The sequence below is a fragment of the Callithrix jacchus genome, chromosome 17 (assembly GCF_049354715.1).
Source record: "Callithrix jacchus isolate 240 chromosome 17, calJac240_pri, whole genome shotgun sequence".
Lineage (NCBI taxonomy): Eukaryota > Metazoa > Chordata > Mammalia > Primates > Cebidae > Callithrix > Callithrix jacchus.
Window position 1 is genome coordinate 80442851 of NC_133518.1, and position 26606 is coordinate 80469456.

The 26606-nt window shown below is 57.5% G+C and overlaps 3 protein-coding genes across 16 annotated transcripts in view; 1 reads left to right on the forward strand and 2 right to left on the reverse strand.

The window, feature by feature from the left end:
• Positions 1-4148, forward strand: part of KLHL40 (kelch like family member 40) — a 16037-nt gene extending 11889 nt beyond the window's left edge. The window contains exons 6-7 of one of the 2 annotated variants that reach the window (XM_035278668.3): positions 122-268; positions 3293-4148. In XM_035278668.3, coding sequence (XP_035134559.3) covers positions 122-268; positions 3293-3299 — 154 coding nt within the window. In that variant the 3' untranslated portion in view covers positions 3300-4148. Of the gene's footprint in view, positions 1-121; positions 269-1116; positions 1600-3292 lie in introns of those variants that run through there. The other variant, XM_035278667.3, reaches the window with a different exon arrangement.
• On the reverse strand, positions 1838-11729 carry HHATL (hedgehog acyltransferase like). 3 transcript variants are annotated; one of them, XM_035278669.3, is made up of 12 exons: positions 11644-11729; positions 9834-9942; positions 8925-8992; positions 8198-8311; positions 7898-8092; positions 7336-7545; positions 6726-6897; positions 6246-6390; positions 5815-5850; positions 2711-2912; positions 2236-2377; positions 1838-2046 (listed from the first exon to the last, which is right to left on the reverse strand). In XM_035278669.3, the coding sequence occupies exons 2-12, from the start codon at positions 9937-9939 to the stop codon at positions 1922-1924; spliced, it is 1515 nt and encodes a 504-aa protein (XP_035134560.1). In that variant the 5' UTR covers positions 9940-9942; positions 11644-11729; the 3' UTR covers positions 1838-1921. The 3 variants fall into 3 exon arrangements, with proteins under 3 accessions (XP_035134560.1, XP_035134561.1, XP_035134562.1); XM_035278670.3 differs by lacking the exon at positions 11644-11729 and adding an exon at positions 10223-10588; XM_035278671.3 differs by lacking the exon at positions 2236-2377.
• A 4402-nt stretch (positions 11730-16131) lies between these two features.
• Positions 16132-26606, reverse strand: part of CCDC13 (coiled-coil domain containing 13) — a 76221-nt gene continuing 65746 nt past the window's right edge. For 8 of the 11 annotated variants that reach the window (XM_054247057.2, XM_078354783.1, XM_035278662.3 and 5 more), the window contains 3 exons: positions 21929-22083; positions 18917-19031; positions 16132-18391 (listed from right to left, as the gene is read on the reverse strand). In XM_054247057.2, the coding sequence (XP_054103032.2) occupies positions 18232-18391; positions 18917-19031; positions 21929-22083 (430 nt within the window). In that variant the 3' untranslated portion in view covers positions 16132-18231. Of the gene's footprint in view, positions 18392-18916; positions 19032-21928; positions 22084-22587; positions 23481-26606 lie in introns of all 11 variants that reach the window. The other 3 variants (XR_013528785.1, XR_013528786.1, XR_004736057.3) reach the window with 3 other exon arrangements.

The window sequence follows — 26606 nt, forward strand, 5'->3', positions numbered from 1 at the left end:
CTGGGACAGGGCGGGGGAACTGGGTGGGGGCTTGGGTGCCTGGGATGTGGACTGCAAAGGGGTGCAGTTGGAGCACTGCGCTTGCCGAGGCACCCCGATGATGCACCTCTTCACACCCCAGGTGGGCACCCTTCGAGGCCTTCCCACAGGAACGTAGCTCCCTCAGCCTGGTCAGCCTGGTGGGCACGCTCTATGCCATCGGTGGCTTTGCCACACTGGAGACTGAGTCCGGAGAGCTTGTTCCCACAGAGCTCAATGACATCTGGAGGTGAGTCCGGCCCCAGGGAGGTGAGGGGAATCAAGGAGCAAAGCTGACACCCACAGCACCATGGTGTGGCACCGAGGCACCGGGCAAGCTCCTCTGGGGGCAAAGCGGATCCCTCTTCCGGGGAGTCCTATAGGGAGGAACAGCCAACATACCCTGCTCAGCCGTTTCTCCATTTGCTGGGGAAGTCCGGGCTTGCACAGATGGCACCGTGCCCCACGGTGGAGCAGCAACAATGCTGCAGACAGGAGCAGACCCACGCTTAGGCCACAGACCCACAGAAACAGGCCCCAAGCAGCAGCCGGCTTTTCCTCTCTCCTGCCTTCTGGGTGCTTGGTCTGGAGCAAGGGCTGCCACCAGGACCGGGAAGCAGTTGGAGGCTGGGATTTTCAGAACCATTGCTCTCGATTGCTGGTCCTTCTCGGGGTGGGGGAAGGAGACTTTAGCCTCTAGGGCATCCCCTGGACCTGCAGCCATCCCCCTGCTGCAGGCAGTCCCTGGGGAGCAGTGCTGCTGGAGGGGACTGGAGACCTCCTAAAAATGGAGCGTGGAAATTCTCAAGGACATTGAGGGGATGGTGTGGGAGTGTAGACCTTTCTGGAGGGGGGCTTTGAGGAATATGGGAACACCACTTGAGAGGATATCTCTCCTGGGGAGCAAGGCCCTTCCTGGAGTGTGGGTGGGTGTTCCTGGGTGGGTCTTGTGGGGTCTCCTTTCCCAGAGCCTGGGGACCTTCAGGGGCAGATATCTTAGAGATGGCCGAGTGCGCTCAGCCGCCCTCTCTGCTGTGTTCCACTCTGGACTCAGCTGGCTGAGCTTCCCGTCCTTGTCCCCACCCTCTCTCACCCCAGGTATAATGAGGAGGAGAAGAAGTGGGAGGGTGTCCTGCGGGAGATCGCCTATGCGGCAGGTGCCACCTTCCTGCCAGTGCGGCTTAACGTGCTTCGCCTGACCAAGATGTGACCAGCCCGGGGCCTGAGCTCAGTACCCCTCCCATCCTGCGGCCCTCATAGGTCTGGCCTTGTGGGGGCTCCAGAGAAGAGGTTAGGAGAGGCCAGAGTCTGGACCTGGTTACGGTGCCCCAGGGGCTTTGTCAGCCAAGGGAAGGGACGCTGACTGGCCCTGGCCTTTTGGGCAAGGATGAGGAACTAGAGGCTTCTCCGTTGTCGCCATGTTTCCCTGGTTGTCTTGACCCTTGAGCCAGAACCACAGGGCGGTAGCCCAGCCTGGCTGAAGCTCTGGGAATGTTCCCCACAGAACTGAGTCTTGCCTGTCAGGCTGGAGCGTCCCCATCAAGTGTCTCTAAGAAGAATAAAGTGCCTTCTGAGCAAGCAGCTCAGGGTCTGCATCTGTACTCCAAGAGCCAGTGGGCAGGTGTTTTGAAGACCTGGGGCTTCGGGACTTCATGGCTGGGCTGCCTAGTCCATGGTCTCTGGCCTCCAACTGGTGTCTCCTCCACTCCATGGGTGGAAACCCCTGTCCCCCTCCCGAGGCCCAGAGCCGCCAGCCCCTCAGCCACCATGAATGTGGAGCCAGGGGTCTGTGGAGGGAAGGGGCGGGGAGCAGCCAAGCTGTGGTAGAAAAGTCATTTATTCTGTGATCCGGCCTCATCTGGCCCGGAAGATCTGAGCAGAGCCCATCCCTCTGCCCTCCCTCCTACTCCAGCTTCTCCTTGTCCTGCCTCTGCTCCTCCTCCAGTGCCAGGGTTCGCTCACGCTCCTTCACCAGCTGAACACCACAGTAGGTGACAAACAGGACGGCCAGCGTGGTCTGGGGGAACCCTGTGGGGAAGGGGTCGCAGACGCTCAGGCAGCTCTGCATGCACAGCGACTTCTGCCATCCTTGTTCCGGCGTGATGGGCCCTCCCTGCTGGGTCCCCGGGGTGATGATGGGGTAGGAGGCATTCTGGAAGGTCCCTGTCCTTGAGGCTGATGCCTAGCACATTCTGTATCTCCACACCCGTCCCTCACCTGTGAGTAGCAGGCGCCGGGCAACCAGCTCTGTGAACTCGAGGCTGTTCAGGCTCACAAGGTTGTACATGATAATGGCCCAGAAGTTCAAGGCTCCAAAGAGGGCCCGGACCCTGCGGGACATCTGCACTGACAGAGAGGCCTGTCCGGCCCAGGGAGGCCAAAGGAAAGGGGGCGTGGTGGGTCAGCAGCCTGGCCCACATGGCCGGCCAGGTCTTGGGGAGCCCCAGGCCAGCTCCCCCTCCCTGTTAAACATGGGAGGCAGGTCCGGAGAGAGGGCAAGGCCTGACCAGCACAGCGAGGTCCAGGCGCTCCACCCCGTAGAAGGCGGGAGGGCCGGATTCCCACAGAGCACGCCACTGCCCTGACAACCAGGAGGGGCTGGGGGTGAGGGGTTGGACGCCTCCAGAAAGCAGCAGTGCCCCCCCTGCCCTCTGTGACCCAGTCAGTCCCAGCCCCAGACCTCTCTGCTCACCTCGATTCGCGCTAGGGGCCCCCACTCCGCCAGTTTTTGCACCCAGAGCTCGAAGTTGAGACCAAAGCAGTTAAGGAATGACCACAGGTAGACAATGTCACAAGGCCCAAGCCACAGAGTGGTGATGGCGAACGTGGCCACTGTGGCTGCCAGCTCCGGGATCACGGCGGAATGCTCCCCACCGACGTGGTCATACACGTATCTGCAGGGAAAGCGGGAGAAGACCACCGGGAGTGTGGGAAGGGCAGGGATGAGATGGGGGAGCACACACAACAGGGCGACCTCCTCAACATTTCTGACCTCAGGTAGCTGCTCCTCCTCCAACCAACTTCAAATGGTGGCCGGCTCAGCCTGGGTGTGACAGCTTCCCCAGCTGTTTATGCCCCAGATGATCCGGACCCAAGATTTCAAGTACTGTCTCTGTGCCACGACCCCCAAGTCTGTCTTTAGCCCAATCTCTCCTGATTTGCATATCCAGTTGTTACCAGCCGTGTGACTTGAGTGACAGATGCCCCTGTCCCTGCCCAAAGCCCACTCTGTCCCATCTCAGTGAACGGCACCACCATCCATTCTGCTTCTCAGGGTGTGAGCCTTGGTGCCGACGTGGATTCTCCGTTTGCCTCATCACCACACTCAAGCCAGGAAATTCTGCCGGCTCCACTCAGTCGCGACCAGCGCTCACCTCCGCTCCCACCACCACCGAGTCAAGATGATCTCTCTCCTCACAGAGATTCTTGCAAGAGCCTCATAAGTGGTCTTCTGTCTTCTGCCTTTGCCCCCACAGTTCGTTCTCCGCACAGCAGCCAGAGGCATCTTTTAAGAGTGCAGCTCAGGTCACGTCACTTCCATGGTGAATCCCTCTGAATAGCTCCCCATTACAAGCAGAATTGACTCAGTCTCTCTACACTGGCTAGAAGCTCCCACGTGGCCTGGTTTCCGTTCCCTCCCGGACCTCGTCAGCCCCCATGCTCCCCCGTTCATGATGCCGATCATTGGCCTTTCTGGCCTTCACACCTCCACAGCTGGGTGTGTCTCACGGCTACTGGCCGTGTCCCCATCCCTGCTCAAACCCCGCTCCAGATGTGCCCGTCTTGCTCCCTTCACCTGGTACTCTCTGCCCCACATCTTACCACTCAAATCTCAGTTCATATGCCACCTCCTCAGAGAAGCCCGCCCAGACCCCACTAGAGAAGCCCGACCTGTCACCAACTTCTGTCCCATTGCTCGTTTTAGCTTCTTCGTAACACTGACCAGTCTCTAAAGCTCCTCCTTCGTGGGTTTGACCTGTTGATGGTCTGTCTCTCCCCACGAGACTGTAAGCTCCACGAGGTCAGGGTCTTTGCCGTGTTCATGGCTGTATCCTCAGTGCCTAGAACAGTGCCTGGCACTTGGCGCTCAATAAACATTTGTTCAATAAACTCAGCAGAAGACCCACGAACAACCAGCCTCTCCATTCCTCGACCTCCTCATTTCCCGTGGCTTTTTTCTCCGTTCCACCTCAACCACCCACACCCATGGCCACACCCCAACTTTGCCACCACTTGAAAGCTCACTCCTTCCTAATTCCCAGTCTTTGCCCAACCCCTCCTGACCTCCTGGCCCCCCAGCTTCAGTTATCCAATCCCATTGTCCTTGTGACCCTCTCATCTTCTCACCATCCTTAGTAGGCTTGATCCGGTGAGTCGTCACTATAAACAAGCTGAGAACTCTTACTCTTGACTTCTTCCTTCTCACCCACCTACTTTCCCTTCAGCTACACCCACCCGGGCAGCTAAGCCCCACGGGGGAGGCCTCACAGCTTCACATGCTGGAGTTCATAAGCCCACCACCTCCAATACCACCTGCGCGCTTAGTGCCAGTGTTTCTGTAGTCGGCTGCTTCTCCCATGCTCTGCAAGGGTCACTGTGCCCTTATGTCCCCGCAGGCACGAGTGGGGAGATCCAGGCTGGGCTGTTGCCTCTCCACGTCCCCAGTCCTGCCTTTCTCAGCGGACGGTCGTACCTCCTGCTTCGTGGAGAAGGCTGAGCGTTCAGGAGAATCCGTGCTTGTCTGCACTAACCTGCCTTCCTCCGCATGCACACTGGCTTCTCCTCCTCCCGCTGAAGCCAGGCCTCTGCCAGGAACTAGACGCTGTCACCTCCTTCCTCCTCAGGGACCTCACTCCATCGGTCACCCCGGTATCCTGCACCACCATCTCCTCTGCTGAATGATTCTTCTCAGGGTGCCCCATTCTCGCCTATCTCTGACACCGCCCTCTCCTCCCTCAGCCACTCCTCTCTTCCCCTGCGGTCACCCCACACTCCTCTCCTCCTCAGTCGACTTTCCCTCCTCACCTGGCCCTGCCTTCCCCGTGAAAGGCCGCAGACCTCCATGTTACCAGCACTAATCCCGGCCTCCAGCTTCCCTGCGGCTCGGCGGCGTCTGACCCAGCTGCCCCCACCAGGCCTGGACGGTCTTCCCATGGCTTCCAGGGCAGCACGAGGCCTTGACTCTTCTCCTGTCCTCCAGCCTCTCTCGTCTTTTCCGCTGGCTCTTCCTTCTCCCTCCAAGCAGAGCTCTTGCAGGCCTCATCTCGGCCATCCCCGTCTCTCTTCTCATTCCACTCCCTCTCCTGAGGACTCCCCCACTCTGGACGCCTAGGACCACCTGCCCACACTCAGGACGCTCTGAGTCCCGTCAGTCCTCCAGACCCTCAGGCCCAGCCACCTCCCTGAATCTCCAGAGGGATATCTCCCGGATTGCAACTAGACAGTTCTGAAACTGAAGCCCTCTCTGGAAACTGCCCTCCGTCCTCCCAGGATGCGAGGCTGCATCCAGGCTGCAGATAGGAATTCAGGCATCATCTCCCTCTCCTTCCTGACACCCATACTCACCGTGTCCTGCCCAGGCTGCTGGCTGTGTGACCCCTCCCGCCACCTCTCTTCCCCTCTGGGGCCCTCACTGAAGTCCTAACTTCTGTATCTTTCACCCAGAGCTCTGCTAAAACCTCCTTACTGTGCTCTATGCTTCCCCTGGCCCAGGAGTGATCTTTTAAAAAGTGGACCCATCTTGGCACTGCCCTGCTCAGACACCTGGCAGGATGGCTGTGACACCACCCCACTCACTTGCAAAGCCAGTCGTTGATGCCACGGTCAAAGTGCCTGTGAGAGGAAAACGGTGGGCATGAGCCTCAGGGTGGGCATGATCCCTCAGGGTGGGCATGATCTCTCAGGGTGGGCATGAGCCTCAGGGTGGGCATGATCCCTCAGGGTGGGCATGAGCCTCAGTGTGGGCATGAGCCTCAGGGTAGGCATGATCCCTCAGGGTGGGCATGAGCCTCAGGGAGGGCATGATCCCTCAGGGTGGGCATGAGCCTCAGGGTGGGCATGATCCCTCAGGGTGGGCATGAGCCCCAGGGTGGGCATGAGCCCTCAGGGTGGGCATGAGCCTCAGGGTGGACATGAGCCCTCAGGTGCAGACCCCAGGGAAGCGTGGGGAGGAGGCCAGGGGAAGGTGTGGTCCCGGGGTGCGCCTCCCCACCCTGGCCGGCACTCACGTTTCTGCGAAGACATAGAGGGCGGTGATGCACTTGGGAGGCTGGGGTGGGTCCAGGTGGTCGAGGCATGCCACAGTGTTGACAACGCCAAAGAGGATGGCCGCCTTCACCCAGTCATACACCAGGTTCGAGTAGGCGAGGCCAGCTGGGGGCAGGGCACCGTCACTGCCTGGGCTTCATCTCGTGGGGTCTGTACCCATGGGCACCCTGTCCCGCCACTTCCTTTGGGAGACCCAGGCTCTGCCTGCCCCATGGAGACCCCCATGTGTGGAAACCAGCCATGGCTGGCGAGGTGGGTGGGCTCTGTGGATGCTGCTCCAACCCCACAGGATGAAGCTAATGCTGAGACCCGTGCATTAGAAAGAACAAGCCCCTGCTCCTATGCCCTCAGGTGCTTCCCCAGCTGTGGCACTGCAGGGGTGCAGGGGGCCTATTTTCCTGGGGTGGCAGCCCTGCCCCATCCCTCTTCTGGGAACCCACCAAGGGCACTGTCTGGGAGGCGGTTGGCAAACTTGAGGTCACTGGGGATGGTGAGGATGTAGAAGAAGTGAAAAAAGATGTCCACAGCCATGACGGCTGCCACGCTGAGGCCCGCCTGTGCTCGGATGTGCCACAGCTCACCCTCGCGTCTCACCGGCTCCGCCTGGCTTACCTGGGGGGATGGGAAGGGTCTGAGGTGGGAGGCAAGCCCTGCCTGTGGAGCCCTGTCTGAGAGGGTTCACTAACTACTAGGGGCAGGAGGGGACATGGCTTTATCCAGGAGTCCTGCCTGAGGGTGGAGACACAAGTCATCCTGGAGTCAGGGGAAGATTTGCAGCCAGTCACCGGAGACCCGGTACTGTCCTGGGAGCCCTATTTGAGTGGGAGGGGAACAGCCATAGCCTGGGAGCCTCGTCTGAGAGAAGAGATGTGTCTCCACCCTGGGATCCCTGCTGGAGGGGAAAGGATGCCCCATCCTGGGGTCTGAGGAGGGAGGGGACACATGCTTCATCTTGGGATCATACCTGAGGATGGGAAATTCTACCTGGGAACCCGAATCTGAAAGGGAGATTGAGTCTGTTCTAGACACGCCCGCAGTGCGTCCCCTCACCTGGGCGTGGAAGCGATCGAAGGTCATGATAGGGCCGAAGAAGAAGAAAGGCAGATAGAAGTTGTACTTGAGCAGGTCAGCGAGGGAGTAGCGGCGGTCAGGGTGGGCACAGCTCTCCAGCGCAAAGCTGGTGCAGCGCAGCACTGTGAAGCCGCTGCCCCCATGGAACAGCACCTCTTGAAGATCAAAAGTGCCTGTTACAAACCCGCTCTGGAGGGAAAGAACAGGCCACCAGCTCACCGGGTGCCTCCTGTCTCTGGGAAACCCACTCCCCGCCCCCTGGCTTTCCACAGGGGCCCAGCCTGCTCCTGCCCCTTCCTCTCCTCCAGCGCCAGTTAACTGGCCATTGCTCCGTCCCAGCAATGTGAGGAGCCCGGAATGAGCTGGTCAGCTCCTCCTGAGATTCAGGTGGTCACCTTGTGGCCAGGGCACATCCAAAGGCTTGAAGACAAGTGGGAAAGTGAAGGGAACACTTGGGGATACTTGGGGGGCAAGGACTTTGGATGACGTGAGAGGTTTGGGATCTTATCCCAACACCATCTACCCCTGCACCAGTGCATACCTGCCAGGAGATGAGAGGGTCCATCTTGAAGGAGGCCAGGCTGGCCAGGCCAAGGCCAAGACAGAGCCAGGGCTGGCCCGAGAGCGAGGCCACATACAGGCCCAAGCAGTGACCAAGCAGCAGCAGCAGGTACCAAGGCCCCATTGTGCCCATCACGGCCAGGGCCCCGTACACGGCGTACATCCAGGAGCGGAGCTGTGGACGGGGAGAAGGCTTCAGTTTTGCCCCATAAGTGGGGGTGCCACCCCAAGAGGGGTTTCCCACAACCCTTGTGGTGAAAGAGGCCCTGGCCCAGCTCACCTGGGGGGCAACCATGGTGCAGAGTTTAGCAAACAGCACGTGTCCGGAGAGGGCGAAGACGATGATGTTTCGGAAGGATGTGAACCACATCACCCACTCGAAGTCGGCCACATCCTGGGCAGCCGGGGCAGGGGGCGGGGCAGCCGGGGCAGGAGGTGGGGCAGCCGGGGCAGGAGGTGGGGCAGCCGGGGCAGGAGGTGGGGCAGGTTAGGGTAGGAGAGGGGGCTGGTCAGAGCCCAGCACCTTCCTGCCTTCGTGTTCTTCTTTTATTATTATCATGTTTAAATTTAATAATTATTATTATTTTTACCACTGGCTAACCCAACACGTCCTCTATGCAAACTCAAGAGCAGGGCCTCCAGGTCTCCCCAGTCCTCTCCGAGGGAAGTGCGCAGGCAGGTGGGAAGAAAGGAGTGAAGGCACCGTGGGGCTCCTCCCTGCCTCCACGCCTTGCCTGCGATTCCCCTTATCGCTGTTTCTGGGAAGGGAGGTGCTGGAGGCTCCGCTGAAGCACCCTCCACCAACGCCACCCATTTCCCAAGGGAGCAGGGCGCGGGCAGCCTCGCTGCCCCAGGAGGATACAGGAGGGGCCAGTGGAGAAGCTGAAGGCACTGAAGCTCCAGCTGGAGACCCCCCCAAGCGCCGTGTAACTTGAGGACCTCCAGAACATGAGCAGCGAGCAGAGAAGGGCTGGGATGGGAGGGAACCTGGAGTGTGGGGGACCTACCATCTTCCGGCCAATGTATTCCCAGCCAGGTCGTATAGACTCCCGAAATGCCTTCCTGTGGGCCCCATCTGAGAACACAGTGTGGCCTCAGGGAGAGGGGCCCTGCACACACCCAGCCCCACTTCCCCCGTGGACAAGGCTGCCCCCACCCTGGGGAGTGAGGGCGTCGGGAGCAGGGCACTGTGTCTGCTTCTCTCTGGGCTTTGCTGTGTGTCTGGGTCCAGGCTTCTGACTGCGTCTGTGTCTGTGTGTGTGTGTATATTGTGTTTACGTGTGTATGTGTGTGTGTCTGTCTGGGTCCAGGCCTCTGTGCATGTATGTGTGTGTGTGTGTGTGTGTGTGTTGGAGTGTGTGTGTCTGGGTCCAGGACTCTGTGTGTGTGTCCTGTGTGTATATATGTCTGTGTGTTTGTGTGTGTGTCTGTGTGTATGTCTGGGTCCAGGTCTCCTACTATGTCTGTGTGTGTGTCGGGGTGTGTGTGTCTGGGTCCAGGACTCTGTGTGTCCTTGTGTGTATATATATGTCTGTGTGTTTGTGTGTGTGTGTGTGTGTGTCCATATGTCTGGGTCCAGGTCTCCAACTGTGTGTGTGTGTCTGGGTCTAGGTCTGTGTGTGTGTGTGTGTGTGTATGGGTCCAGGCCTCTGTGTATGTGTGGTCTGTGTGTGTATGTGTGTCTGTGTGTGTGTGTGACTCTATGTCTATGTCTCTGTCAGTGTGTCTGTACCTGGCTCAGCCCAGCCCCCAGTGCCTGCCTGAGATGGGAGCCCCAGGCTGAAAAGGGAGGTCCAGCCCTGTTAGAAGGATTACCCTGGATTTGGAGCCTCTAAGATTCTGGCTTTGCTGGTTGGAACCCTGAGGCCCCCAGGGGAAGAAGGGTCCTGTCCCCCTGCCCCCTGCACAGCCATTACCTTGTGAGGCCTCAAGGAGGCCACGGCCAGCATAGGCCAGGGCCCCACTCAGCACCAGAGAGTACAGGCCCAGCTCAGCCGCCGGCAATGCTGTCTTGATGCGCATACCCTGGAAAGGGTGGGGAGACAGGCCTTGTGAGGGCATTGCCATCTCCAGCCCTGCCTCACCCCACCTCCCGACCCGTCACCCCAGTGAGGACCCCGCTCTGAAGAGAGATTGCCCCATCCGCCCCTTGGGGGCCTTTTGCCATCACTCTGCCTGCTCCTGTGCCCCCCACCTGCTCGCAGGCCACCCAGCACCGTGCCCATCCCAGCTGCTGCTTCTGTCCCCACCCCACCCATCAAGGCTCTTTCGGGCAGAGCCCTCACTCACAGCCTGCCTTCCTCACCTTAATTTACATCTTCATGCCTTCCAGAGGCCCCGCCCCCTGTCAAACCCGCTCCTGCCAAGGCCCCCATGACCTTCGTGCATGCGGAGAAACCCCATCTCTATCACTGCAATCAGGTTTCTGGCTGCAGAGTCCCGCCCCGTTCAGTGAGTCTCCTTCAGCTTCTCACAAAGCCCCAGCCTCTCTAAGACCCCTTCTCTGACTCCCACGCCCCTCCCTGAGATCCCGTGACTCCTCCGGTGCTGCATCTAGAGCCAAGACTCCACCACTCGACTGAGCCTCCAGCCTGTCACTGACACCTGCCCCAACACGGCCCGGAGCTCCAGCTGCCACTTCCCAGTCCCTGCCCGTGTCCGTGACCACACTGCCCACTCCCTCAGCACCCCGTGGATCCAGGCCCTGGGCGCCAGCTGGCGGCTGTGCTGTTTGAGGAGGTGCCCTGAAGAGGTGGCTGTGGGGCGAGGCGGGGCCCGGCAGGAGTCCGAGAGGGTGCTGGCCGCTGTCCAAGGTGCTGACCAGAATCAGGCCCCGGTTGAGCCTGGCCACTCCCTCCCGCCAGGGCCTGGCTTGTCCCCTGGAGTCCTGCTGGGCCTCCCTGTGGCCTCAGCTGGCACCTCTACCCTTCCTACTCTGCTTCTACCTGGCCCAGGGGCTTCCTAAGGACCCCACAGGTACTGACTCAACGTGCAAATTAAAGGGATGACCTTGACCAGGCACCTCCTGGGCTGACGGGGCCAAGAGGTGGTTGATGTGGCCCTTTTGCCCACCCTCGATCCTCCCCAAAATTCCCAGTCCTGCAGCCATCTCCCCAGGCCTCCGAGGTCAGCAGTCTCCTCGTACAGATGGAGGGGTTATGGGCCAGATAGGGGCAGGGACCTGTCAAGGTCACACAGCAGACCTGGGCCAGGCTTCTGCCCACCTCCCCTCAGGATCGGGTTTCTCAGTGAGCCCCTCTGGAATCTTGCGTGAGAGAAGACCACCACTGTCCCTGCCCACAGCAGAGGTTGCCGGCCCAAGGGTGGAGGGACCTCCTCACCGGCGGGGTGGGGGTGGAGAGGCCCTGGGGATCAGGTTAATGGAGCAGGAGCTTGAAACCGGAGCTTGGTGAAGAGCCTGAGAAATAGCTTTGTCAGCTGCCTCCCACTCGCCACTTTCCAATTTTAGCTCCCCATGGCCGGTGCGGGGTGTCCCCAGCGAGGCCTGTGTGAGGAGCTGGCCCCCAGCTTGGGGCCTCTCCTGACAGACCCCCGGATGGGGGCTGGCCTGTGGACACAGGGGCATCCCCTTTCCCCGGGACCTGCCTGCCCCGATGCCCTTGGGGTAAAACCCCCTTTGGGGCCTGTGATTTGGGTTGAGGGCCTGGGGTGTGCCCCGCGAGTCTCAAGAGCCCCAGAGTAGCTGCATCCCCAGCTGGCACTGACCTTGAGGAGTCCGCGAGGGACCCTGGCACACTGCCCACCTCGGGCTCTGGGGTCCTGCGTCCAACTGTCCGTCCGTCCGACAGGCTGAGCTCTAGGGCCACAGTGGGGTGTGTCCAGCCCTGGGGTCCCCACCCCCTCGAGGTTATGAGCGGTGAGTGGTGACAGCAGGAGGAGGAGGTGGCCTTCCTGAAGTGGAGCTGAGCCCAGTGGAGCTGAGCCGAGTGCTGCAGAGCTGAGGCCACAGGGAGCCGAAGGGAGGATCCTTGGAGGGGGGCGGGTGCTGGGGGGAGGGTGTCCAGTAGCATAGGCTCAGACAGGGACACCTGGGTCTCTCCTCAGCCTGCCTCCCCTGGCTCCTAAAGAGCCTGTGCCTCTCTCACTGCTACCCAGGACTTCCCTCGTCCAGGAAGACTTCCTGGTGGCTCCACCAGCCTCTCCAGGATTGTAAGCCCTGCCCCTACCACAGCCACACACACTCACAGCATGCACACACTTTCACACCTGGGCTCCAGGGACTCCAGCCACCCCCCTCTTTACATAAGACCTCCTAGGGACTATCCCAGGGCAGACTCATCTTGCCCCCTGCCCTGGTCCTTTTCATTATGCAGTGAGTCCTGGCTGGCCACACATCAGTGCCTGAGGGAGGGTTGACTTGCCTGATGGGACTGGAAGTGGCATGGGACATGTGGCTGAGAGGGGTCCCCACAGGCCATCCATGTCCCATACAGAGTGTCCTGGATGGAGGGTGCCAGCAGGGTCACTTGGCAAGGCTTGTGAGTACTTAGAATGGCCGGCATCCTCTTGATGGCAGAGTGGAGGCAGACAGGAAGAGAGGAGTGCTCCTGACCAACTGGGGGTCCTGGTGTGACAGGGCCCTCATTTTGGAAGGGAGCATCAGCCCTGGACGCCTCAGCGGAGGAGTATCCTGAAGATGCTCCTGAGATTAAGAACCTCTGACAGTGCCCCCTCGGATGAGGCCGTTATGGGGAGCTGTGTGTGTCTGTGCCATCTATGGAGGCCTGCGCACATGTGTGCCGTGGGGAGGCTCTGGGGGTAGGAGGAGCTCCGTGGCTGTGATCAGTCACAGGACAGCTCCTGGAGCCCCTGCTGATCCTGTGACCCCAGCTTCAGGCTCAGCTGAGGAGGCAGGAAGGAGGTGCTGCTTCCCACCCACCAGGGCCCAGGAAGGGGAGAGAATGCGCTGGCCAGAGGACAGCAAGGAAACTCCCGACATACACAGGCCACACAGGACACAGAGGATGCTGAGAAGCGTAAGTGTTGACCACTGCACAGTGTAGGCTGGGTTAACGCCGTGGCAGGTAATGGCCATCAGAAAGGCCGGCACCAGGGAGGGAATGGTATCCGAGCCAGACTTCGGGCTTCAGGAGGGCTTCCTGGAGGAGGAGTCAGTGGTGGCCAGGAGTAAGTTAATTACAGTGGCAGGATGTACAGGGATTAACTTCTCAGTGTCGCCGCCACCCACAGGGAAGGTGTCACCACTGTCTGCAGGTGGAAGAAGGCACCTGAGGAAGCCAAGTAGCTGGGTCAGCCCCATAAGCTCCTGGCACTGACCGCCCTGTAGGGTGAGAAGCCTGCACACCCACACCGGGCCCCTCACGAGGCTGGAGGAAGCAGACAGGGTGGTTTGACCCCAGTTAAGAACACAGGTTCAGCCAATTGACTTGACCTGAGCTGGTGTGACCTACATCTTTGGGCCTCAGACCCTCAGCTGTGAAATGGGCATACCGCTGGCTCTGGCCCTCACGGGGATGGCAGGGGTACCAGCAACTCACTCCATGACAGGGGCCTCGCTCATAAACAGAGGCTACTAGAGAGCCACAGACAGCCTGGCCCCTGAGGCCCAGAGAGGCTGGTTTCACACACAGCAGTGAGGGTTTCCCGGGTGACCCGCACACAGCAGGGTCTGCAGGGAGTGTGGCGGGCGGTAAAGGCAAGGGGTGGAGGGCTAGGGAGGCCCCATGCTCTGACCTGTGTGAGGAGTGGCCGGGGAGGGCACCTGGCCAGGCCAGCCCACACGAGGGCAGGAAGCTGACTGAGCTAAGACCAGCACTTGGCCCTGGGGCCACCTCCCAAATGCCACACGGGCCCTGGGAAAGACGGCGTGGGGAGTGGGGACAATTCTCGCAAACCCGAGTCTTTCTCCAGTGCTTTTTTTGGTGGTTCGTTGCTCCAAATAAAAACGGTGGGAAAGTGTCCTCTGTGTTTGACCAGCTGTGTGTGGAGTCTGCGTGTGGTTTTGTGTTATATGCTGTTCACGGCATGTGTTTGCTGAGCGTGTGCACTGTGTGTACTGCTTGTGTGTGCACATGTATCGTACATACGTGTGATGTGTGCACTGTGCATGTGTGATGTGTGCTGTGTGTGCTGTTTTGTGTGTGTGCTGTGTTGTGTGTGCTGTGTGTGCATGTGCTGTGTGTGTGCGTGGTGTGTGTGCTGTTGTGTGCTGTGTGTTGTATATAGTGTGTGTGTGATGTTGTGTGTGTGCATGTGCTGTGTGTGCGTGCTGTGTGTGTGCTGTGTGTTGTATATAGTGTGCGTGTGCTATTGTGTGTGTGCTGTGTTGTGTGTGCTGTGTGTGCATGTGCTGTGTGTGCGTGCTGTGTGCTGTGTGTGTGCTGTGTGTTGTATATAGTGTGTGTGTGCTGTTGTGTGTGTGCTGTGTTGTGTGTGCTGTGTGTGCATGTGCTGTGTGTGCGTGCTGTGTGTGCTGTTGTGTGCTGTGTGTTGTATATAGTGTGTGTGTGCTGTGTGTGCATGTGCTGTGTGTGCGTGCTGTGTGTGTGCTGTTGTGTGCTGTGTGTTGTATATAGTGTGTGTGTGCTATTGTGTGTGTGCTGTGTTGTGTGTGCTGTGTGTATGCTGTGTGTTGTGTGTGCTGCGTGTGTGCTGTGTGTTGTGTGTGTGTGCAGGGACACAGTTGAGACAGTGTATATAAAGGCACACCAGTGGCAGAAGGTGGGCAGACTTCTTCGTGCTCAGAGCTGGCTGTGGGCTGGCCAGGGGTGGGGAGGAGAAGCTGGTTCTGGCCCCTAGTTGTGGGGGGCCCAGAGGAGCACACCCACTGGGAGGTCACCCTGCCCGGGGCTCCTGGAGGCAGGGGAGGGTCCAGTGGCAAGGTAGTGTGTCTGAGGAAGCCTGAGCCAGGTGGAACCTTGTCCAGCTTGGCTGTGGCACCTCAGAGGCCCCCATGGGGACAGTGGCCAAACCACACCCACGGCTTGGCCAGGTCTGACCTGTCAGTGCTGGGACCTGAGAGCCGAGACTTGCAGTACCTGCCTGGGGTGTGCCAGGGAGAGCCCTCGCCCTCATGCGAGGCAACCCTGCCCCTCAACCTGCCAAGGCACCTGCACTCTCCCCTCCAGCTGCTGCCTCAAGGCTCTGGCCAGGGCCCCTGGCGTCTTGGCCCCTCACCTGTTGCCCACCTGCCTGAGGGATCGGGAGGCCATCCTCAGGGTGCCAGGGAGGATGTGATGCCTGGGAGCGGACTGGCACTAACCTGACAGGCCCGCTGCCTGGCTCTGTGCCTGGCTCACCTGGGTTGGGTTTCTCAGGGTCCCTGTCCTTGGCCCCTTTGACCACCTCCTTCCCTTGAAAATCCTTGTTGCAGGCTCTCCCCGCCTTCCCTTTACCCTCCTTGCTCCTTTGCTCAGGGAGGTGTGAAGGACCCAGGGCTTCCTGTCAGCCCCTCTCCACCCAGATCTGATCAAGGAGGCTGGGAGCTTGGCACCCGCCACAGGGACGGGGTGGGGACATGGGGGAAGCCCCGTGGTGCTGCAGTCTGGCCAGGCGTCCTTCCCACCCAGCTCCATCACAGCGTTTCCCATGCCTCTGACTGGACTGGGAACTCCCTGGAAGGAGGAAACAAGTCAGATTCACCTCCAGGCCCCACCCAGGCCCACAGAGGCTGGCATGCTGTTGGCACTCACAGACGGCCCGGTGGCCGACTGGCTGGATGGAATGGCGACCTGTGACCAGTCTGTGTCTCTCCCCAGCTGACCTGGGAGTTCCTGGAGGCCAGGGACTGTGCCTGCCTCACCGTGACACCCCTGTGCCTGGGGCAGAGGAACTGCTCAACAAGTTCTAGTGAGCAGCGAGTGTTTGCTGAGCACTTACTGTGCGCCAACAGCTGCTCTAAGCACCGGGGACCCTGCAGAGGGTTCCCACAAGGAAATGCAGCAGACCTGATCTAACCGAGCTGGGGGGTGCGTGGCGGCAGGCGCCAGCAGGCGTGACAGGGACTCCCACACGCACACAGCAGTGCTCTCCAGGTCGCCCGTGGTCTGGAGACTGGAACCGTCCTCTTTATACCCAGAGTTGGCTGAAATCGGTTTGCTCAAACATGTGCAAATGAGATTTCCCGTGCCTGCCCATCTGCAGTTTTTCTCTCCCCTCTTTCTTACATAACTTTTGTTGAAATCAATCTATAGATTCATGTCCCTTGTAAGGAAATAAATAGAGAACTAACAATTCCCGAAACGACTGTGGGCTATTGACTCATGTTAACAGCCCCCCGAGGGAGGATTTATTGTCCCCATTTTATAGATGAGAATGTGGAGGATCAGAGAGGTTACATTACTTGCCCAAGGCCACACAGCTGGTAAGTGGGGAGAGACGCATGCCCCAGGCACCCCCGCCTGTTCAGACTCCATGACTGAAGCCCCTTCCTCTCTCAGACCTAGCCCAGGAAGGGCAGCAGAACCACCCTGGAAAGGCTGGAGTGTAGGTCACGCCACCTCTGCACTTCCCTGAGGTGACCTTGAGGAAGGACGGCTGGTCCTGAGCCTGCCTCTCACTCCCTGGAGCTGCCCGAGGCCAGAGCCTGTATCCCACACTCATCACCCTCTGGGGCTCCCCAGTACTGCAGGAGAAGGTGCTGACTCCTCTGTGTTCAGACCCAGCATCCCTGAGGCCCACCCCTCGCTGTCACACACTGTCCCCTCCCAGCACAGACCCTCTCTCTCCTGACTCTGCCTGGCCATTTTCCTTCACAAGGAATCAGAGAAAAACCTCTTCCTTCCCAGAGACCCTTAGGACCCCTTAAGAATCACCAGTTCATCTCAGTGGCCTTTGCTCCACCCATGCAGGGTCAGAGGCTTCCTGAGGAGTAGCAGCTGGCACCGAGTCGCTCTGCAGCCCCAGCCCCAAGGAAGGGGTTGAGAAGACAGGGTTCCAGGAGCCCCATGGCTTTTCCTGGGGAAGGGGGTGTTTTCACAGTAGGGGCACCTGCGTTTGTGTGTCACTGCACAAGTAACACACAGCGGCTGTCTTCGCCTGTGGGAAAGTGTCCACAGCCACGTGCGTGCTCTTCTGCACCAGCGTCTCCGTGAGTGCACATGGAGAGACCTGTGTGCGTGCACGGCTGCATGCTCCTGAATTGTATTTGTGTGCATCTGCAGTGTTGTGTGGACCTGTGGGTGCACCTGTGTGGCCGGGATATCTGAGGTTGGGGTGTGTGGGTATGGGGGAGCCTCTGTGGGGACACTCATTCCTGTAGCTGTAATTGCATAGCTACAGCTGAGAAAGGGCAACACTGTGACAGTCACACAGAGGCCTGCAGACCCTTAGGGTCCCCTGCAGCAGCCCTCCCAGACCACCATGGCGAGGAAGGTGCACTGTACCTTCAGATGAAGCCACTGTCTCAAAACCCTGCTGCCTGAGGCTCCAGCCGAGCCCCCCTCGGCCCTCTGCCACCAGCACCCACCAGCTGCAGTCTTGGTGAGCAGGAGGAGGTGCTTGGGGCAGCTACCTGGGGGTCGGGTTGCCCAGTGGCAGGTGGGCACGCCGACCCTGGCTGATCTCTCAACGGCAAGACCCTGGTTTCGGGTCAGGCGGACCGCAGTTCAGCTTCTTTCTACAACCCTCAGTTTCTTCATCCATCAAATAGGGTGACAGTCCCCTGGGTTACTGGAGGACTGGGTGGGGACAGGCTTCCACAGTAGATGCTACCCACTGGGAGCCGCGGTGACTATGAAAATACTTAATTATTACAAGTCCGAGAGTCTGCATCTGGGACAGAACCTGAGGGCGGCTGAAAATCTGGCTGAGGGCACAGTGTCCCAAGTCTGTGCAGGGTGTGGACGGCTACAGACGGAGCCGGGATGGGGTGAGGGGGCAGGGTGGGGCTGAGTGAGGGGATGTGCCCAGCCAGAGTAACCAAGGGCTCTCCTGTGTGTGGGGCCATGGGGTGTCGACAGTGAGTGCCTAGGACGAGGGCAGTGAGCACCTGCCCGAGGGACGCATCTGTCCGTTCGCAGCCGCCTTGCTGTCCCCGAGCTTTCACCTCTGCCAGTGGGCCGCTGTGCCTCTCTGCTGCTGCAGCCCGGCCGGCCCAGGGTCTCCTCAGTGTCCCTCCAGGGCTCTTCTTCTGCCCTCCTGGCCTGAGGTGTTGGTTTTGGTCATCCTGAAGGAGCCTTTTCTGGTGGAAGCAGCTGAGCTGGCTGCCCTGGGCTGGCTTCCCGGAGCAGATGGACCTGGGGTGTGTGGCTATGGGGGACCCACCATGGCAGAGTCTTGTCCTCTCAAGACCCGAGGTTGCTCACCCGGCCAGGCTGACACTGGGCTGTCACCCTACTGCTTGTCCGTCTTCTGCTGCCGCAGGGCCTGCAAGAAGACACTTTTCACCTGGCCCAGGATCTCGTGGTACATCCGGAAGTCCTCCTCCTTTCCCCGAAGGGCACTGGCCAGGGCAGCCTTTAGCATTTCATTCTCCTCCCCCTGGGCGGCCAGCCTGGACCACAAGAGACAGTGCTCAGTGTGGCCGGAGCTGCACACAGGTGCATGGGTGGGAATGTGGCTGCCAGCATGGCTGCTCTTCAGGCGCAGGGTCCCTCTGACCCATCCCCTCCGCTCACACACTCTCGGGGATACCGTGGATTCCTCTCTAAGGGCCCGGCTCCCTGCAATGCTAAGCTGCCTCAAGACAGCTTAGAAACTGAGTTCTGATTGGTAGAGGATCCTGTCTTTCCTTTCCCATGGCTGTGTGGGATCTTAAAAGGTTTAACTTGGCGAGAAACTGAGTTTAGCGATTCATGTTTGATAAACTCTCTTGGACTACGGGTCATCAGTGTTTGGGCAGGACCCTCTGTCCGCTGAAGACCTCCCTGAATTACAGTCCTGGAACCCAGAACCAAGTAGGACCAGCCTTCTGGGCAAATGAGTCACAGTGCGAGGGGAGGGACATAGCCCCTTTGCCCCTGGAGGCGCCTCCACCCAGACAACCCTACCCTTTCAGGAAGGTGGGCGGGGGGGGCACCTGGTTGTCAGCTCTTCCATTTGGGATTCCATGGGCATGTCGGAGAGTTGGGCAGAGGATGGGTCCTTCTTCTCGCTCCTAGCTGGGTTGTGCCTGGTGTTGGAGGTGGGCAGACCTGTGGGGCAGCAGCAGCCACTCTGTGAGGAGGCCACAGCCCTGTGCGAGCACCCTCTTCTCCTCCCCCATCGCCCACTGCCTGCGCTGCCACATGGTGAAACGGCACACCGCCTTCGGGCACAGGGCAGCTCTGAGCTCTGCTTCCCTCGAGCCCGCCCTGGCACCTCCTCTGCATGCCTCTGCCCTGGCTCTGGCCTCGGCTACAGCCCTGACTCTGCCTGTTTTGTACCAAGGTGGTTGGTTCCTCACCTCCCTGTCTCCATCTTTATACTTTACAAGTTTCTGGTAATTTCTTTTCATTTTTTTTTTTTTGAGACAGAGTCTTGCGCAATCTCCACTCATGGCAATCTGCGCCTCCCGGGCTCAAGCGATTCTTGTGCCTCGGCCTCCTGAGTAGCTGGGACAACAGGTGCCTGCCACCATGCCCAACTAATTTGTGTATTTTTTGCAGAGACAGGGCTTCACCATGTTGGCCAGGCTGGTCTCAAACTCCTGGCCTCAAGTGATTCACCCACCCTGGCCTCCCAAAGTGCTGGGATCACAGGCGTAAACCACGATGCCCAGCCCAGTAATTCGTTTCCAAAACAAGAAGCCAGCTGGGCCTGAGTTCTGGGCTGCAGGCTGAGCCAAGTCACTGTACCTGATGCCCTCATACCAGTGGTCCCCATCCACGCCAGCAGCTTCATACCAGGAAGCTGGTGATCCAGGGCCCTGGGGTTGAGGGCTACAGAATGCTCACAAAAAGGAGACGGAGCAGCCGGGCATGGTGGCTCACACTTGAAATCCCAGCACTTTGGGAGGCTGAGGCAGGAGGAATGCCTGAGGTCAGGAGTTCAAGAGCAACCCGGCCAACATGGCGAAACCCCATCTCTACTAAAAATACACACACAAAAAGTATTAGCCAGGCACGGTGGTGTGCGCCTGTAATCCCTGCTACTCGGGATGCTGAGGCAGGGAAACTGCTTGAACCAGGGAGGTGAAGGTTGCAGTGAGCAGAGCTCGCACCACTGCACTCCAGCCTGGGCGACAGGGCCAGATTCTCTCTCAAAAAAAAGACAGACAAAGCCCAGCCTGCGGTGAACCTGGGCAAAATCACAGCCTCAGAAAAGCTCAGCAGTGGAAAGGCCTCGGCTGGTGAGACCCGTGGTAAATCATCTGGCATCAGCAGACCTGGCTTTTGCCCTCTCCTGAGAGGCCTCAGGCAAACTATCAGCCTCTCTGATCTGGTTCCTCACCTGAAAAAGAGGGATAATAATTTCTGCCTCTGGAGCCCTGGCAGCCTCGGGAATTCCACTGGCTCTCAAGGCCACTGCGGCATCCCTGCCGCCCCGCTGTCCCTACAAGTGTCCAGCTAAGCTTCCACGCACCGACGCCTGCTCTTCCCTCGGGGTCTGCAGCCCACACCCGCTCCCCGTTCCTCCATCTCTGCTCAGGTGTCCAGCTCCCCCACTGGAGCGGGACAGCATGAAGGACTGAATTGCAAATCCAGTCTCCTCATTTTACAGATGGACCAGGGGCAGGTGGGGAGGTGGTGCTCTGCTCCCCAGAGGGGCAGCACTTTGCCCACGCTACAGGCCAGCAGGCAGCAGAGGTCACCGGCACGGTTTCGCTCAGGCAGCTGCCCTCACTGTCCAGCAGGGAACAAAGCGACTTCCCGGCTGTGGCTTAGCTCTCTCTGGCTGGAAGTCCTGCTGCCTGCAGGAGGTGGGCCCCAGCCTGGAGAAGCCACACTCCTAGGGGACACATTCCTAGGAGCCCAGGAGGGTCAGCAAGGCTAAGCCCCAGGGACCCTTCTAGCCTGGATTCTCAGAAGCTTCCTGGCCCTGCTTGTGGAGAAGAGAAAGTAGGTGGCCCCAACCCCCCTTGTGCCCTACTCCTGGCACACCCTTCAGAAACATTCTGACCTGATCCAGGCTAGGCACTGAGACCAAGGGTCTGCTTATCCTTGGCTGGGGAGGGGTTGGGGGGCTGTTGGAGTGTTGAGAGAGGTGCAGTGGGGGCAGCAGTACCTCCGCTCCAGAGCCTGGAGGGGCTGGGATGGGTGGAATGCGGAGGTCCAAGGAGGCAGGTGCAGCCCCTCCACACAGAGGCCCCCCCTCCCTGGGAGTCAGCTATCCTACACTCCCAGCCCGCCCCAGCCCCAGAAGATGCGGATGCTGTTGGTTTTGGACACCGCTCCTTGAGAACCTCTGTGTTAGGGCGACAGACTTTCCAGGCAGGGACAGCATTTCCTATCGTCCCTCTGCACCTGGCTATGCCCAGCTGTCTAGGATCTGGCTGGTGGGATGAGAGTGGAAGTGACACATGCGACCTTGAATGGTAAGGACAGTTTGTCTCCTTCCTCCCCTTCCAGCAGTCATCACAGGCCAGGAGATGGAAGGTGCATGCTGAGGACAGTGGAGCCACAGAACAGAGGGAGCTCAGGTCCCCAGACCTCTGCTGAGGCTACTTCCTGCTTATATCAACGCGGCCGCTGCAGGAGGCAGAAAGGGACTCATCTCCTGCTTCAGCTGCTGCTGCGTGGGCCTCCCGAGTAGACCAGCTTTGCCCATGGCCACTTGGAATGAAGTCAGCTCAGGACAGAGCGTTGAAGGCTGGGGTGGCAGTGGCAGAGGAAGTGGTGGCCAGGGACACTAGCACTGCCACTTCATGCTGAGGGCTTCCAGGTGGCCGGGCCAAGGCCACATGAGCCAATGGAGCTCTGGGGCTCCTGCTTCTGACTGGGAGGCCCAGGGAAGAGGACACGCCGCAGCGGGGACAGGCAGAGCTCCACCCTGATGGAGGTTCTGCCTCCCACACGCTTGCTGACGGGCTGACGGTGCAGCTGCCTGGCACCTCTGTTAGCAACAATGCTGCCTCCGCCCCCTGCACGGGGCCTCCTGCCCTGGCCCCTACCTGTTTTGGTCCTGGGGGCTGCTCTCTGGGATGCTGACGCCCTCCCTGGCTCCAGGCGTGTCTTCTCCAGCTGTTGCTCCAGCACCACAGTGCGGTGTCGCTCCTCCTGCAGCTTCCTCTCTGACTCCAGGAGCTTGCTGCTGCTCTCCTCCACCCTGGGGGTTAGAGAGGAGGATGCCGCACGCCCTGGCAGGCAGGGGCAGCCCTCACCCCACCTGCTCAGGCCCTTAGAGAGATGGGCGCGTCTGACACTGGGTGATGGGACCCCTTCATTTTCATTGCAGTCACACAGGAATATGCATTTAAACATCATACGGTTCTCTCCAACGTGAAAACTGAAAAATTGCCAGTCCCTTCCCAGCCCATTGTTCTCTAAAAGCGATCACTTATAATACTTCTTGCTGTTTCTTTTAATATTTACTCCTATATTTCTATAGACGCTTATGTTGCTATTTTAAAAGGTTTAAATATAATCTTTTGATTTCCTGTCATGCAACACGAGAATTCACTTTTATTTAGCGCTCACCCGCTACCAAACAGAACCGCCTCTACGCATTTTTGGATAAACTGATATTAACTGGTGTATCAGTTTTTTATCACAGCTATAAAAAATTACCACAAATTTAGCAGCTTAAAAAAACACAAATCTATAATCTCACAGTTCTGTAAGCCAGAAGAATGGCAGGCTCAGCGGGTTTCACAGGCCGAAATCAAGGGGTGGGCTGACCTGGGCTCTTCTCTGGAGGTTCTTGGGGAAAATCCACCTGCAGGCCCGTGCCGAGTGTTGAGAGATTCCAGTTCCTGGTAGCTGCAGGACTGAGGTCCCTGTTTCCTGTGGGCTGTTGGTCAGTTTCAGCTTCTAGGAGCCACCTTGCCCCACCATCTTTAAAGCCAGCTGGATACACTTATCACGCTTTGAGTCTCTCTGTCCCTCTGACTTCCTCCACAGCATCTCTCAGAATAACCCAGATGGAGATATTTCTCTGCTTTTAAGGACTCAAAAGATTAGACTGAGCCCACCAGATAATCCAGGATAATCTTCCCATTTTAGGGTCCATAACAATAATTATATCTGCAAAATCTCTTCTGCCATGTAACGTCAAGCACCCACAGGCGTAACAGCAGGGAGTGAAGGGCACAGACACCTGAAGCCTGCCTGCCACCGCGGTACCTTAGGACAGTTAGAGCCATGATGCAGAGTGTACTGACGGTCACATTTCCTTTCTCAAATGATTGTTTGTCCTTCTTGTAGCTGGATTACCTCAAGCTTAGTGTGTTGTTTTCTACACACCCGTCATACATGCATAGGCCTTGAAGACCTTGCTCTGTGGCTACGGCATGTGCAGGACTGTGGATTGTTTAATCCCACTGGAGCCTGGGCTCAGGTCCTTCCTGTGGCCAGGAGTGCCACTGCGGACCTCTATGATACTAAAGGTTCCGCGAGGAAGCCAGAAGTCCCTGAGCTCTAACCTAAGCCCAGAGTCACGTGCACACCTGCAAACCACGGTGGCAGCCTTGAAACTGACAGCGTTGGAGGAAGTGATCTTTCCACCTGAAGGGTCAAAAAACCAGAATGGCAACAGTTTTGAACAGTGTACTACTACTAACAAAAAGCTGTATAGAATCACAGCACACGGCTGCTAACACGTATTTAGCATATTCCTTGAAACTTTATTTGCAAAAGCAAAAACTCAAAACAACCTAAAGGCCCATCAACAGGGGACAAACAAATAAGCGGAAACATATTCATACTGTAGAATGTTCTAGAATGTGACAGAGCTCCACACAGTGCCTGCCGGCTGTGTGTCCACACATAGCTACTAAAATTACAGCTCAGGAGCCAGGTGAGGTGGCTAATGCCTGTCATCCCAGCACTTTGGGAGGCCGAGGTGGGAGGATCACCTGAGGTCAGGGGTGTGAGGGTTCGGTCAGGCTGCTGGGAAAAATTTTAGTTGTAATAACCACAAAGCCTCTTAGAAGGCCTGGGGCGGTTTCATCAGCTCCAGTAATAAATGTGGCTGAAGGCAGCCAGTGTCTCTCTGCAGGAGCCAGAGAGATCAAGGTGCAAATGCAAAGGGGCATAGAGGAGTTTGCCTGGCTAGCTTGTTTACTCATGTGGTCCTAAGACTGACCTTTGACTTACTGCAGGTGCCTAACTGCCTTCTACTCAGGGGGTCCACACAAGTTCATTACCCTCTAGTGGTGTTTATCCAAGGACGCCTGTCCTTTGATATATTAAATAAAAGCCTGGAGTAGGGGCTGCTTGGGACCCGCAGTCACAACTGTTGACAGCACTCTCAGGGAGTCTGTGAGTGGCGCGGAAAGTCAGAGGAGCTGGCAAAGCATCGTATCTGTGTATCAGTGCACTTTGCTCATCTGTCGTTGAGTCAGGGTCTGCAGGACAGACCCCCACAGGTGGTGACCCCAACAGTGGTGCCGCATGGGAGGAGACTTCACAAGTCGTCACCCCAGCAAGGAGCTCAAGACCAGCCTGGCCAACACGGTGAAACCCCGTCTCTACTAAAAATACAAAATAATTAGCCAGGCATGATGGTACATGCTTGTAGTCCCAGCTACTCAGGAGGCTAAGGCAGGAGAATTGCTTGAACCCGGGAGGTGGAGGTTGCAGTGAGTTGAGATCGCGCCACTGCACCCTGGCCTGGGCCACAAGAGCAAAATTCCATCTCAAAAAAAAAAAAAAAAAAATTAAAGTTCAGGTCATGCATGAATAGTTCATGCCTGTGCTTTGGGAGGCAGAGGTGGGTGGATCACTTGAGCCCAGGAGTTCAAGACCAGTCTAGACAACATGGCAAAACTCCACCTCTACAAAAAAAAAAAAGTACAAAAGTGATGCTGGCATGGTGGCACGTGCTTGTAGTCCCAGTTACTTGGAAGGCTGAGGTGGGAAGATCACTTGAGCCTGGGAGGCAGAGGTTGCAGTAAGTGAGCCGAAATTGTACCACTGCACTCCAGCCTGGGCAACAGAGAGAGGCTCTGTCTCAACAGCAACAAAAAAATAAAGTTCATGAGAATTAAAAATTCAGTTCCTCAGTCACACTAGTCACTCAAGTTCTTAAAAGCCACATGTGGCTAATGGCAACTGTACTGATCAGTGCAGATTCTGCACAAGTCCACCATCACAGACAGTTCCATGGGACAGCAGTGGAGGCTTTCTGATAAAGGACGCCTGTGTCCTCACGTCCAGCATTTCCCTTCTGCCTTTCACCACCGGGTGCTGCAAGAAGGCCCTTGTCAGATGCTGGCAGCTTGAAACTGGACTTCCCAGCCTCCAGAGCTGTGAGAAATCCATTTTCTGTCTTTACACATTACTCAGTCTGTGGTATTCTGTTAAAGTGACACAAACTGGACTAAGACACATCTTAGACACAGCTGGGCAACTGAACTGCAGGACAAGGAGAAAATCTCCTAACAACAGTACAGCTGACACTTCTGAGTGCTTTCCACGTGCCAAGCAGTATGTAAAGGCACTGCATAAGCATTATTACGTCTAATTCTGTAAGTAACCAACAGACGCACTTGCATTACTTCAAGAAGACACAAAAGGCCGGGTGCAGTGGCTCAAGTCTGTAACCCCAGCACTTTGGGAGGCTGAGGCGGGTGGATCACGAGGTCAGGAGATCGAGACCATTCTGGTCAACATGGTGAAACCCCGTCTCTACTAAAAATACAAAAAATTAGCTGGGCATGGTGGCGCGTGTCTGTAATCCCAGCTACTCAGGAGGCTGAGGCAGGAGAATTGCCTGAACGCAGGAGGCGGAGGTTGTGGTGAGCCGAGATTGCGCCATTGCACTCCAGCCTGGGTAACAAGAGTGAAACTCTGCCTCTAAAAAAAAAAAAAAAAAAAAGACACAAAAAATCTAAATTTGAAAAAAGGTGGTCAAAAATCTACCTCCAAAAAAAAAAAACCATCAGGTCAAGCCAGGTCCTTAAGAAAGTTGTATGTAACTTCCAAGGGACCAATCGTTCTTGCTGTTCTGGCAATTCCACAATATAGAAAAAATGGATGGCCTCCCGTAAGTTTGCAAAAAACTTGATTTCACAGTTAATAATAGGGTTAGTGTATTAATCCTGCCGCATAACAAGTTACCACAAACAGTGGCTTAAAAACAATCCAAAATTTCCAAAAAAACATAAAGAGCTCCTACAACTCAACAACAGGACAAACAACCCAATTAAAAAGCAGGCAAAAGACTTGTGTTTCCCCAAAGAAGATATGCAAATGGCCGAAAAGAACATAAACAGACGCTCGACGTCATCGGCCACCAAGGAAACGCCAGGCCAAACCACAAAGCGGTATCATCTGAAACCCAGCAGGACGGCTGTACTTGAGAAAGAGGAAAATCGTTAAGTGTTGGTGAGGATGCAGAGAAGCTAGAACTCCTGTACGACACTTTGGTGGCTCCTCAGAAAGCTAACTGGAAAATTACCATAGGTCCAAACAATTCCATTTCTAGAATTGAAAACGGGGACTCAAACAGATACTTGTGCAACAATATTCTTGTTGCATTATTCACACCAGCCAAGAAAGTGGAAACAGCCCACGCGTCCATCAACAGATGAACAGAGAGATCGAACGTGGCCTATGCATGCAACAAAATATTATCCGGCCATAAAAACAACCAAGTTCCGACATGCTACCACGTGGATGAACCTTGGA